At 38.0% G+C, this 12981-nt stretch overlaps 1 protein-coding gene across 43 annotated transcripts in view; it reads left to right on the top strand.

Annotated features, from left to right (window-relative positions):
* The window catches only part of ABI2 (abl interactor 2), a 109326-nt gene that overhangs the window by 45960 nt on the left and 50385 nt on the right, over nucleotides 1–12981 (top strand). For 18 of the 43 annotated variants that reach the window (XM_051848282.2, XM_051848276.2, XM_051848268.2 and 15 more), the window contains 2 exons: nucleotides 218–385; nucleotides 11210–11386. In XM_051848282.2, coding sequence (XP_051704242.1) covers nucleotides 218–385; nucleotides 11210–11386 — 345 coding nt within the window. Of the gene's footprint in view, nucleotides 1–217; nucleotides 386–11209; nucleotides 11387–12841; nucleotides 12860–12981 lie in introns of all 43 variants that reach the window. The other 25 variants (XM_051848265.2, XM_008259005.4, XM_008259010.4 and 22 more) reach the window with 3 other exon arrangements.

Genomic DNA, 12981 nt, shown 5'->3' with positions numbered 1-12981 from the left:
TTGATGTGCATCTGTACAAAGATGTGTGTGTTTAATATGAAACTGTTAGTGAACTCAATTAATAGGTGGGTTTTGGGTGAATGTGTACTGATAATTTGTTTTTGGAATATTTGTGTGTAGATTTAGCAGCATGATTTTTATGAATACACTTGTAGGCTAGTCATCTGGTAATGGGCTGCTTTTGAATTAATGATCATTGGTTTGTTTTTTCCCCTAGTCAGCAGATAAGCAGCGTGCCCTAGAAGAAACCAAAGCCTACACCACCCAGTCCTTAGCAAGTGTTGCCTATCTGATAAACACCTTGGCCAACAATGTCCTGCAGATGCTGGATATCCAGGCCTCTCAGCTGCGGAGGATGGAATCTTCAATCAATCATATTTCACAAGTGAGGCCACACTATTTTCCTATTTGCTTGTGAGGAACACTTAACAGTAAACAAAGGCTCTTCGTAATGCTGTCAGCCTTTATTATGTGATTCACGCATATGTATGGTTTGGAAGATACAAACTTCGGTATGAGGTTCATGTTGAGTTGTTTTTTTTTTTGTTTGGTTTTTTTTTTTTTGGTGGGATGATTACCTTCTCTGTGATTCTGGCAGGAAACTAAATTTTACAAGTGGTAACACAATCAGCTCTACAATGAAAGCTTGCTGTTTCTTTCAATTTTTCCAAATTTCACACATCTTTGTCACTTAACAAGTGTGTAATTGGTAGCTTGGTGACTTAGTTTTTTTTTTTTTCTGTTGATAAGATTCATGTTTACTAGAATGGAATGCACGTTTAATGGAATACTTAATAATGGAAAGGCTAAGTAGTTAGCAAACGTTTTAAGATTTCTTTACACAGAACTTTTAAAATTAAATGTTTTTTTCATTATAAAAGTCATCCTCATGAAAATGAAGAAAAACCCTTTCTCTGCCTCCTAAGCTTTTCCCTGTTAATATTTTGGCATATTTCCTTATAATAATTTTCCCTGTAAATAGTTTTTAAAGTATACTGTGATTTTAATCGATACAGAATTTTGAGCCCTGCCCTTTTAATTTAGCATTGATATAAACATGTTTTAAAATTCTTAGTAAATATTCTCAATGGCTGCATAATGTTGTATGTGTATATCATAGCTTTTTTTTTTAATTTATATATGTACTTGAAAGTCAGAGTTACACAGAGAGAGAAGGAGAGGTAGAGAGAGAGGTCTTCCATCTGCTGGTTCACTCCCAACGTTCACTCTGCAACGGCCAGAGCTGCGCTGATCAGGAGCCAGGTGCTTCCTCCATGTCTCCCACGTGGGTGCAAGAGCCCAAGGACTTGGGCCATCCTCCACTGCCTTCCCAGGCCATAGCGGAGAGCTGGATTGGCAGTGGAGCAGCCAGGACTTGCACTGGCGCCCATATCAGATGCTGGCACTGCAGGCGGCGGCTTTAACCATTATACCACAGCGCCAGCCCCTATCATAATGAGCTTGCTTGCTTTTTTTTTTTTTTTTTTTTTGACAGGCAGAGCGGACAGTGAGAGAGAGACAGAGAGAAAGGTCTTCCTTTGCCTTTGGTTCACCCTCCAATGGCCGCCGTGGCCTGCGCGCTGCGGCTGGTGCACCGCGCTGATCCGAAGGCAGGAGCCAGGTACTTATCCTGGTCTCCCATGGGGTGCAGGGCCCAAGGACTTGGGCCATCCTCCACTGCACTCCCTGGCCACAGCAGAGAGCTGGCCTGGAAGAGAGGCAACTGGGACAGAATCCGGCGCCCCAACCAGGACTAGAACCCGGGGTGCCGGCGCCGCTAGGCGGAGGATTAGCCTAGTGAGCCGCGGCGCCGGCTATCATAGCTCTCATAACCATTTCTATGTTTGGGGCCATCTTAAGTAATACTTAAGTGAAAAACTAATTCAATTAAAAAGGCAATTTTAAAAACATAAATGATTTTTGAAAGTTTATTTATTTGAAGAGAGGGAGAGGGGCCGAGAGACAGAGTGGAGGGGAGGTTGGTAACCTCCATCCATCATCTAGTTCACTGGCTGCAACAGCCAGATCTCAGCCAGGCTGAACCAGGTGTCAGGAACTCCATTCAGGTTTCCCATGTAGGTGGCAGGTGGCACTTGGGCCATCATCTGCTGCCTTCCAGGTGCATTAGCAGGAAGCTGGATTATACACAGAGCACCTGGGACTGGAACCAGCACTCTAATGCTGGCATTATAAGCTGTGGCTTAACCAGCTGTGCCTCTGCCTGAGAATTTTTGGAAAGATCTTTGAAGTTGTATATTTTAGACTCTTGTCATTTGAGTAAATTTGGTAGCATTCATTACTCTTTAGACCTGAATGATTAGAGCTCTTCTGGAATAAATATAATCTTTGAAAATGTGTATAATATGGCTGATGCTATGGCGTAGTGGGTAAAGCCGCCGCCTGCAATGCTGTTATTCCATGTGGGTGCCGGTTCAAATCCCGGCTGCTCCACTTCCGATCCAGCTCTCTACTCTGGCCTGGGAAAGCAGTAGAAGATGGCCCAAGTCCTTGGGCCCCTGCTCTCGAATGGAAGACACGGAAGAAGTTCCTGACTCCTGGCTTCAGATCAGTGCATCTCTGGCTGTTGTGGCCAATTGGGGAGTGAACCAGTGGATGGAAGACCTCTCTCTCTCCCCCCCCCCCCTCTCTCTCTCTGCCTCTCCTTCTCTCTGCGTAACTCTGAGTTTCAAATAAATAAATCTTTTTAAAAAAGGGTATATTAATCTCTTTTGTATATCTTGAGGGTTAAGACTAGGATTCTTGAAATCAACAAACTAACCATTTTTGAGAGCCTGAAATTTAGCAAATTTCTGTAATGAGATATATTCTATTCCATATAATTAATTCAAATGTAGTAGGCCTTCTATTTTGGCTATTTGAAAACTTAACAGACTGATTAAAAGGGATTTCTTCTTAGCATTTTTTAGTTTAGATCAGAATTTGCCTTTATAAAGCTGTTTTCACATCCCTAGACATTTTGTGTATTTTGTTGCTTGTTGTATTGTTGTTTTCTCTCTAAGTTAAAAAAGCAAGAAGTGGTGAGTTTTAATGAGAAGTAGGTTTTGTTTTGAAAAGGCCTCTGGAGGGAAATAAATAGTATTTAGCACACTGAAATAGATGAACTTGGTCTTCTGCAAAGGAGAGAGGTTGACAAGTTGCTAATCTGATAAGAATTTCAAGGTGTTTTTTTTTTTTTTTTTTTTTTTTTTTTTTTTTTTTTTTTTTTTTTTGACAGGCAGAGTGGACAGTGAGAGAGAGAGACAGAGAGAAAGGTCTTCCTTTGCCGTTGGTTCACCCTCCAATGGCCGCCGCGGCTGGCATGCTGCGGCCGGCGCACCGCGCTGATCCGATGGCAGGAGCTAGGTACTTCTCCTGGTCTCCCATGGGGTGCAGGGCCCAAGCACTTGGGCCATCCTCCACTGCACTCCCTGGCCACAGCAGAGAGCTGGCCTGGAAGAGGGGCAACCGGGACAGAATCTGGTGCCCCGACCGGGACAAGAACCCGGTGTGCCGGCGCCGCAAGGTGGAGGATTAGCCTAGTGAGCGGCGTCGGCAGAATTACTGTCTTTTTAAGCTATTCTGATAGGATAGTTAAAAAGCAGGAGAGAAAGAGATAGGTTGGTAGGCCAGAAATAACAGACCTTGATCATAGCTGTCAAGAGTGTGTTGAGTCTTCCTTATTTGGAGTTGAGTATCTAAAGGGCAACACCTGAAGCGTTGAAGGAGCTACAGCTCCACAGCAGCTGTTAAGTATATAAAAAGTGCATCTTACTATGTTCGATGAGGGAGTGAGCAGGAGAAATGACCTGATGGAGGCTGTGTCTGAGGAATAAGAGTAGCTTTTAAAATGTTACTGTTTTGTAGCATGTGCCTCAAAGATTAAAATTTTTTTCAATTATGTTTAATGTATAGATAAAATTCTTTTGAAATCATTGAATATCAATACTTTGTTGCTCTTTAGACTGGAGGCATAGAAGAAAATAGGTTCTGTTCACAAAGTGAGTACTCAGTAAATACCCTAAAACAGATTAGCATACTTTTTTTAAAGTAAAGGTTAGGTGGAAAATATCTTAGGTTTTGTGGGCCCATATGTTCTAACAAGTGTTTAAAAATGTTAAAATCATTCTTAGCTTTTGGGTTAGATCTGTCTGACATGTAGCTGAAGTTTGTCAGCCCCTCATCCAAACTTTTTTTTTTTTTTTCAGATATTTGAGTCTTGTTTTATTATTATTTTAATGCTTTGCATTGTTACCAAATATTACATTTTTTCCAGACTTGTGTAGCTTGAACAAAAAATGAGAATTTATATTTAAGATTGAGCTGAAGAAACAGTTTCAGTCATATTAAAGACAAGTTCATGTGTTTATTGGAAAGGCAAAAGCTTTCAGGTTTTTTTTTTTTGTTTTTTTTTTTTAAGGGTTGTATGATTGTTAGCATTATGAAGTTGGTGAAGTTGGTGATGTTAGATATCTAGGCTATTAGTGTGTTTTTCCCCCAGTATCTTTTGTTGCATCTCCTGGGAAAGAACCTTAGCACTTTTCAGAATCCCAGTACTCAAGCCTTTTTCTCCGTAGAGAGAAACAGAGGAGTAGAGAAGGGAGGGTCAGGGGATCTAGGCTTTACTCTGGCTTCTGCTGGCTTATCTGACACTTCTTTGAACTTCAGTTTTCTCATCTGTGAGATTGTGGAACTGATAAGATGGTTTCTGAGCTGTCTTTTGTCTTGAATTCTTTCTCTGAGAGGCTCACAAGTGACCTTGATTCATATTTGCTTCGCTATCTGTTCTGTTGGACTCTATTATTCTGATTTAACTGAAATACTCTAAACGGGTATCTGAGGGCAGGAATTCCATTGACTCTACTGTCTATGTGTTAGGAAAAATACTTAAAGGAATCACTCATTCATTCTATCTTTAAGTCAAATATTTTGAAAAACAGGACAGATTTGATTAGGAATACATAATGTCAGGCTTTTTTTTTTGTATTAACAGGACAATCTAGCATTAAGTAGTATACTGATATATATCACACTCAGTGTATCTTTAAAGTAGGATTAGAATAGGTTCTTGACATGGATTACTGTGTCAGAGGTGGAAAATTTTAAAGAAATTACATCTCTAGCTTTGTTGTTTTTGTTGCAGTTCTTTGGAAGCATATTATTTTAAAAAGTAACTGAAATTTTTTATCTTAAAACTGATATTAGAATGTAACATTACACATTTTTGAGAATATGTAGTTTTCAGAATAAACTTAATTTTATTGAGTAATTGAACAAGTACACATATTTTTAAGTCAGTATACCATAATGTATAAGATGAATGCTAATTACTGTGTCCATGGTTTATCCATTTCTGGTAAGTTTTAAAAGAAGTTTACAAAATATTATTTAAGCCAAACTTCTTGTAAACTTGTAAACTGAGATTCTTCTGAGGCAGCCCCATTTTTTCTCTTAGCTAGTAAAATTGGTACTGTCTGTGTTCAGGTCATCATGGCTTTATGATAAAAGATCAAGAGAGGTGAAAAGGCAACATGAAGAACTTTAAAAAGTAGTGTCATTCCCAGCCACCCAAGAGCTGACTAGAACATTTTGGGACAGGCATTGAATTAATTAGCAGGTAAGCAAGTCACAGAGATAGAAAGGGATGGTTGTAAACTAATACAAGAATGGAAGGAATTCTTCTCAAGAAGTAGGTACAGAAGACCCTGGGAGGCCTAAATCCTGAAGCATTTAACATGTGGGCTAATTTCTGTTTAAAAACCTTATGTATGGCCTTGCTTAAAATTCCTAACTTAAAATTCAGGAAATACTACTGAAAGTTATCAGTATGTAATTATGCGCAGAAAGTAGGATTTGTATACTTCCTTATTTTCTTTTGTATAGGCTTTACATTGTTTTGTTAAAAATGAATAACTGAAAATTGTTCTTTGTTCTATGAAGGGTGCATAGTTTAAAGCATATTAAATGCTTATTTGAAACATTAGCTTACTAGTAAAAAATCTGAGATTTTTAAAAACACCTACTTCAGTTAATTTACTGTAACTGTTTAATTGCAGATGTTTTCCCACACTGATGGGCAGCTAACTGAGGTAGTGCTATCCAGTACAGTCACCTCTCAATTATCTGTGGTAATGGGAAGCAACGATGCATGGATAATCCCGAAACAAAATGTCTTATCCAGTACCTTCCTGTCATCGCTGTGGCCTGAGCATGTGCTTGGGTTCATGAGGGAGACCTGGGAGTGGGGCTCAGGCTTGCAAAGCAGCGCAAGTAGTGTGATTACCCCAAGGAAATAAGAGGTGTCCTGTAGGGAACCTGGGTCTGGCACTGTTTGGCTGAAGTGTCATGTCGGGGGGCCTGCAGCATGCGAGACCAGCTTGGCAATAGCAGTGAAAAGGATGGGGAAACCAATAAGGAACCACGGGAAAACAGATGTTTAAATCCTACACAGCTGCAGTGATATTTTGTGGTGTGTTTTTGGTTAACAGGATCTATAGCAAACACAGTAGTAGTATTAACAGCAGTATACCTGCATTGGTTTTGGTTGTCTTTGCTAGCTGAACACATTTTTTACTTGCCACAGGTGAGTGCTGTTTAGGCCTCTTTTAAATAAGAGCAAGTTTATTGTCATGATAACTATTAACTTTAGAAATCTAGGATAAATTTGAAGTACCTTAAAAAATTCTTCCTAAATATCAGTGTTGAACTTGTACTTTTGAAACTTAACAATCTATTTTAGCACTGCAATGTCAAAGAATATTAAGATGGAAGGCGGTAATGATTATTGGAAGCTGTGAATTTGATTTAAGGAAAACATAGCTATGTTTTTTACTTTAAAATAGGAGCTTTACAGAATTTCTTTTGAAACTGATTATAGTGAGTGTTGAAGCTGAGTGATAGGTGCCTGGAGTTTCTCATTACTTTATTCTGTTTAATTTAAATATGTTTATTTATATTCTCTGCAAGAGGAAGCTGTACAAAAATTGAAGTAGGTGATTGCTGAAAACCTCAGAATCTTCTGGACCAAATGTTCTCATTCTATTTGTGGAATAGATTTAAAGCTGTCTGTTAGGTGGTTATTCAAACTTGACATAGAACTTAGTCATTTTTGTTTTTATTTTCCCCAATGATTTATTTATTTATTTGAAAGGCAGAGTTAGGGAGAAAGAGAGAGATCTTCCATCCACTGGTTCACTCCCTAGATAGCCATAGTGACCGGAGCTGGGCCAGTCCAAAGCTAGGAGCTTCTTCTGTGTCTCCCACGTGAATGCAGGGACCCAGGCACTTGGGCTCTCTTCTGTTACTTTCCCATGTACGTTAACAGAGTTGGATTGGAAGTGGAGCAGACAGTATTCAAACTGGCCCCTGTACAAGATGCTAGCATTGCAGGCATTCGGTTTAACCTGCTATGCCATGCTGCCAGCCTCAACCTACCCATTTTCAAAACGTATATTTGATTCTATCCATGGGAACTTTTGCAGCATGATAGTGGGATGGCAAGCATTTTACCATATATTACTTGTGTTGGTGTGGATGTTTAAAAAGGATAATAAGTCCAAATGCCTATAGTTAATGCTCAGGACAGGCTAATTAGTCTTTTCTTTAGATTATTGGTTCGCAACTAGGACAGTTTTCTCTCAAGGGTATTGGTGGTTTCAGACATTTCTGGTTGTCACAACTTACAATGGGAGAATGACACAGGTACAATTTCTCTGGATGCTTCTGTGTGTCCTACAGTGCTCAATACAACCCCTGACACCAAAAAACTGTTGGGCCCAAAATGTCCACTGAAATCCCAGTTTGCTCTAAACTTGGAATTCTGTTGTGGTTGGTCAGGCTTTCATTCTTACGGATTCATTTCTGAATAAGTTAAAGACATTTCTGAAAACTGAGGGCAGTAAAAACTTTTACAAAAAGATTATGTTCTCAGTTTTTTTATTGATCTGACAAAGACCAGTTATCTAAAACAAAGTTATCTTTTTTTTTTTTTTTTTTTTTGACAGAGTGGACAGTGAGAGAGAGAAAGACAGAGAGAAAGGTCTTCCTTTTGCCGTTGGTTCACCCTCCAATGGTCGCCATGGCCGGCGCACCGCGCTGATCCGAAGCCAGGAGCCAGGTGCTTCTCCTGGTCTCCCATGGGGTGCAGGGCCCAAGCACTTGGGCCATCCTCCACTGCACTCCCGGGCCACAGCAAAGAGCTGGCCTGGAAGAGGGGCAACCGGGACAGAATCCAGCGCCCCAAGTGGGACTAGAACCCGGTGTGCCGGCACCGCAGGCGGAGGATTAGCCTAGTGAGCCTCGGCGGTGGCCCAAAGTTATCATTTTTATGGCCCTTTTTTAGTTTAAATGCAGCTGGTAAAAATATGGGGTAATATGATTAATTTTCATTTTCATGAATTTAAAATTGAAGTAAATTTTAGTATCACTAATATGCAAACCTCTTTTTTCTGTTACAGCTCCTATAAACAGTTGGAAAGGAAAGATAATCTCATAATTTACCTATTAAGCACAGGAAAAGCACAGATTTTTCTTAAAAAAAAAACACTTAAAAGATAAGGTTACTACTTTGGTCAGTTTTTAATTAGATGCTTCATTTAGAGATTTATTCTGGATCGTAGATTCTATTGATTTTAAAATCTCTTGGTTGTAGAGAATTAAGAGATTTTAAATTGGATTTGAGTTTACTTTGGGTAGATGAGAAGGACAAATGATCAATTTCTGTATTTATTAAAGTGGTATTTACTAAATGACATGATGCTTACCGTTTCTTTTCAATGTTACTATCTACTTTTCTGAGAAAGGAAAATAGAAGACTGAGGAATTAGCTAAACACAAAAACAAAAACGTCTGTTGCTGCTTGCACCAGGAATGTTGGTAAAAGATGGGAAGAATTTTAATGAAGTGTTTTTCAAACTCTTTGACTGCAATCCATGGGAGAAAAGTATTTTCCATTTGTACGTAGTAAATAATTCATAGGTGTAGACACAAAAAAATTCTTCAAAAAGTTCATGGAAAGTAGAATTAAAAGATAAGTCTATTGTAATGCAAAAAATTTTTAAAGTCCATAGTTTTTTCATAATTTTTCATTTTAACCCATTTATGCATGGATTTTACATTTTTTGTACCAAAATAAACATTTTAATTCTTTTGAAAAATTATTTATTTATTTGAAAGGCACGGTTATTGCACCAAAATTAATGTCTTTTAATTCTTTTTTTTTTTTAAGGTTTTCTTACTTGAAAGGCAGAGTTACAGAGAGAGAGGAAGAGGCAGAGAGAGAGAGAGAGAGAGAGGTCTTCCATTGGCTGGTTCACTTCCCAGTGGCTGCAGTGGCTGGGACTGCGCCAGGCCAAAGCCAGGAGCCAGAAATTCTAGCTGGGTCTCCCACACAGGTGGCAGGGCCCACGTGCTCGGGCCATCCGCTGCTGCTTCCCCAGGCACATTAGCAGGGAGCTGGATTGGAAATGGAGCAGCTGGGACTTGAACTGATGCCAGTATGGATAAACCAAGGTCATTGGCAGCAGCTTAACTCCTTCAGCCACAACACCAGCCCCATATCTTTTTAATTCTGTTATCTTTCACACTTTGTGAAGGACTTCTGTGACAAACATGCTTTTGGAAATGTACTTACCTTACTGTGGTACATTCAATGTGATGTTTCTGTCTTATTTCACTTGAAATAATGAATGTTTACATGCCACTAAATTGCAAATTTCAGTTTTAAAAAATGTTTTTTAGTGTGTTAATTACCTGCATATGTGGAGAACTTCACTGTGTTTTGAAGACTGTGAGTAAAAACACAGTGTCATTCTATTGTAAATTATGTGCTATGTGAGCATTTAATAAATAGAAATTAATGAAATATTTGTTTAGTAATATTTTGTCACTAATAACTCATTTTTGATGCTGTATTTAATTTTTAGCTCTCCCATTTCTTACATAAAAAAATTTAAATAGTAACTGAAATTTATACTAATTATTTTTAAAATGTAACCAGATTAGTTATTGGGGTCCTCATAATCATATTCTGTTAAATTTTTTAAAATATATTTATTTTTATTTGCTTGAAAGGCAGAAAGAGAGAGAGAGAGAGAAAGAGAAAATGAATGAATCTTTCATTTACTGATTCACTCCCCAAGTACTTGCAAGAGCCATGAGTCTGGAACTTCATCCAGGTCTTCGGACTGGGTGGTAGGGGCCCAAGCACTGGAACTACCATTTGCTGCCCGCCAAAATGCACCAGCAGGAAGTTGGTTGAGAAGTGGAAGAGTAGGGACTCGAACTGGCACTCCGAAATAGTTGTGGGGCCCAAAAATAGCTGTGCCATATGGTTACCCTCCCTTCTCCCCCAGTTTAATGTAGAGGAAGGATTACATGCTTTAACCTGGAAGTTGGCAGTTTTTTCCTATAAAGGGACAAGCTAATGAATGCTAAGGCTTTGTGGTTCATAAAGTCTTTGTTGGGACTGCTCCTGTCTGATCTTGTAGCCAGCCATGGGGGAGTAAGCAAGTTATTTACGTCAGCGTGACTATTCCAATATTTACTTAGGGAAACTGAATTTTGAGATTCCTTCTTAAAACAATCATTTAAAATTATTCTGTTTTCTCTTACTTGAGAAACAAAGTTAGACTTTCCATCCACTAGTTCATTTTCCAAATATGCTCAACAGCCAGGGCTGTGCTAGGCCAAAGCCAGTGACCCCAGACTCCACTGGGATATGCTGTGTAGGTGGCAGGGCCTGAAGCGCCTGAGCCATCATCTGGCCCCCAGAGTGTCTGCTAGTAGAAAGCTGAACTTGGGAGACAGGACTCGAAAGCAGGCACTGCAGTCTAGGATGCATGTGTCCCAAGCAGTGTCTTAGCTGCTGTGCCAAATGCCTGACCCTGAAATTGGATTTTCATGTAATTTTCACGTCACCACATTATTTTTCTTTTGATATATTTTTTTTCCATCAAACATTAAAAAAACACAAACACTACTTTTAGCTTGTGGGATATTAAAAATCAGTTGGTGGTCAGATTTGGCCTGTGGTCTGTGGTTTTCCAACCCTCGCATTAGCCAAAAAATGGATAAAGTCAGTAGTTAAGAAAAGAGAAAATTTAACTTGCATAGTTGAGAATAGAAGCAAGCAATGTTAAATTGGGGATATTTATGAGTTTTTCTAGTTATCAGCCCTATACATTTTCTGGTTGTGTTTTTTTGTATTTTACAGACAGTTGATATTCATAAAGAGAAAGTTGCAAGAAGAGAAATTGGAATTTTGACTACCAATAAAAACACTTCAAGGACACATAAGATTATTGCTCCAGCCAACCTTGAACGGCCAGTTCGTTATATTAGAAAACCTATTGACTATACAATTCTAGATGACATTGGACATGGAGTAAAGGTAGGTATGATTTTTGTCAAGCTTTTTAAAATAGTAGCCCATACTGGAACTAACTCTTTTTAAGCTTTTATCTCTCCTTTCCTAGAGAACCAAGTCTTCACTCAGTTGTGGTTGTGAAGATTGCTTGCTGTTATAACTCTTTTATCTTTCCTTTTTTTTTTCTTAGTGCTGTACTCTCAAGTTTTAAACAGTCACCTTTGAATTGCATCTGCTTCATTATATTGCCAAATATATATTGAGTTTATGTGGTATAATCTTCTAATGATTATTGATTGATTAAAAATTACTCAACCTGTTAATAAAGTGATTATCTCATTTCAGTTTATCAGCAGACTTGGCATTAGTTTTCAGAAAAAAGATATATTAATAAATATGTACTTTGAATTTTTATAAAATTATTTTATCAGTATTTTGTATGAGAGTAGTATAGCTACCCAGCACTTTTGAGTATGTGGACATTATACATTTTGGCTGTGTTTTAAGATGTATTTGAGTGTCTGGTGTATGTATTATAATTAGTACTGAGAAACGCGAATTTCATTTTAATTGGTATTTATATTTAAACTATTCAGATCTTCGGATAAATATTAGGTTGTTCGAAGTTTACATCTGCTGATTTGAAGGACAGTGACTTATCAAATGTGACTTTGAATAAATACATGTAAATGCCTGTCATGAAACTTTACAGTTCAAACAGTTGTTTTTTTCTAATATAAGTGTAGTTAAATAAAACACCTACACCATAATGGCTGGAAATAAAATAAATCTAAATTTAATTTATATCTGACTGAAAAAACATATAATATAAATTCATTTTTAAAATCTTTTTCTCCCTCAGAGTTTAGATATAGCCATTATTATCTGGAATTTTGTATTTAATTTTATAATTGATACCTAAATGCATTCAGATTATTATCCTAACTAGAGCATGTTGAAAAAGGATGTTTAATTGGATGGTTAATTAATGGCTGGGATTTATTCTAACTTGGGAAAATTTATTCAAGGCTAACAACTGCTAATAGAGTGTTAGGGTACTGCCAGAATCTAATGCCAAGAGACAGTTTTGTGGTACAGACATCACAGTTGTGCTTGCCTGCTTCTACAGTAAGAAGATGATTCTCCTCCCTCTTTGTTTGATCCTCACAGTCAATGTTACTCTTTTAGGACTCCGTAGTCCTTTCATTGTTTGGAGTCACTAATGTGAAGAAGTCTTTAGTAAAACTAAGCTTTTGAATAAAAGAGTATCTTAAATAATTTCATCCAGGAAACTCCTGTTCATGACACATTCTGCTTTAACCACTCTTTCTATGATCTACTGAAACATTATTTTGTTAATGCTGAATGCTTAACTTGTTTTTTCGTTTTTTTTCCTTTCTCTTCACATCCTGAAGTTCCAACTAACCTTTCAATGCTTTTTTTCCTTACCTCTTTTATTTGCTCCATTTATGCATTAAGTGGTTGCTTAGATTTAAGGTAAGAGATTCCAGGGCTGGATTTCCATTCTTTGTTCTTATGTGGAATATTACATATGGGGAGTCATGAGATATTTGGCACTTGGCCTAAAACCAACAAGTAATTCCTCTTCTTTACTGTAC

Source organism: Oryctolagus cuniculus, chromosome 3 (assembly GCF_964237555.1).
Source record: "Oryctolagus cuniculus chromosome 3, mOryCun1.1, whole genome shotgun sequence".
In the NCBI taxonomy this organism is placed as follows: Eukaryota; Metazoa; Chordata; class Mammalia; order Lagomorpha; family Leporidae; genus Oryctolagus; species Oryctolagus cuniculus.
The sequence above is the reverse complement of the archived record's forward strand: the minus strand, read 5'-3'. Positions and strand labels throughout refer to the sequence as shown.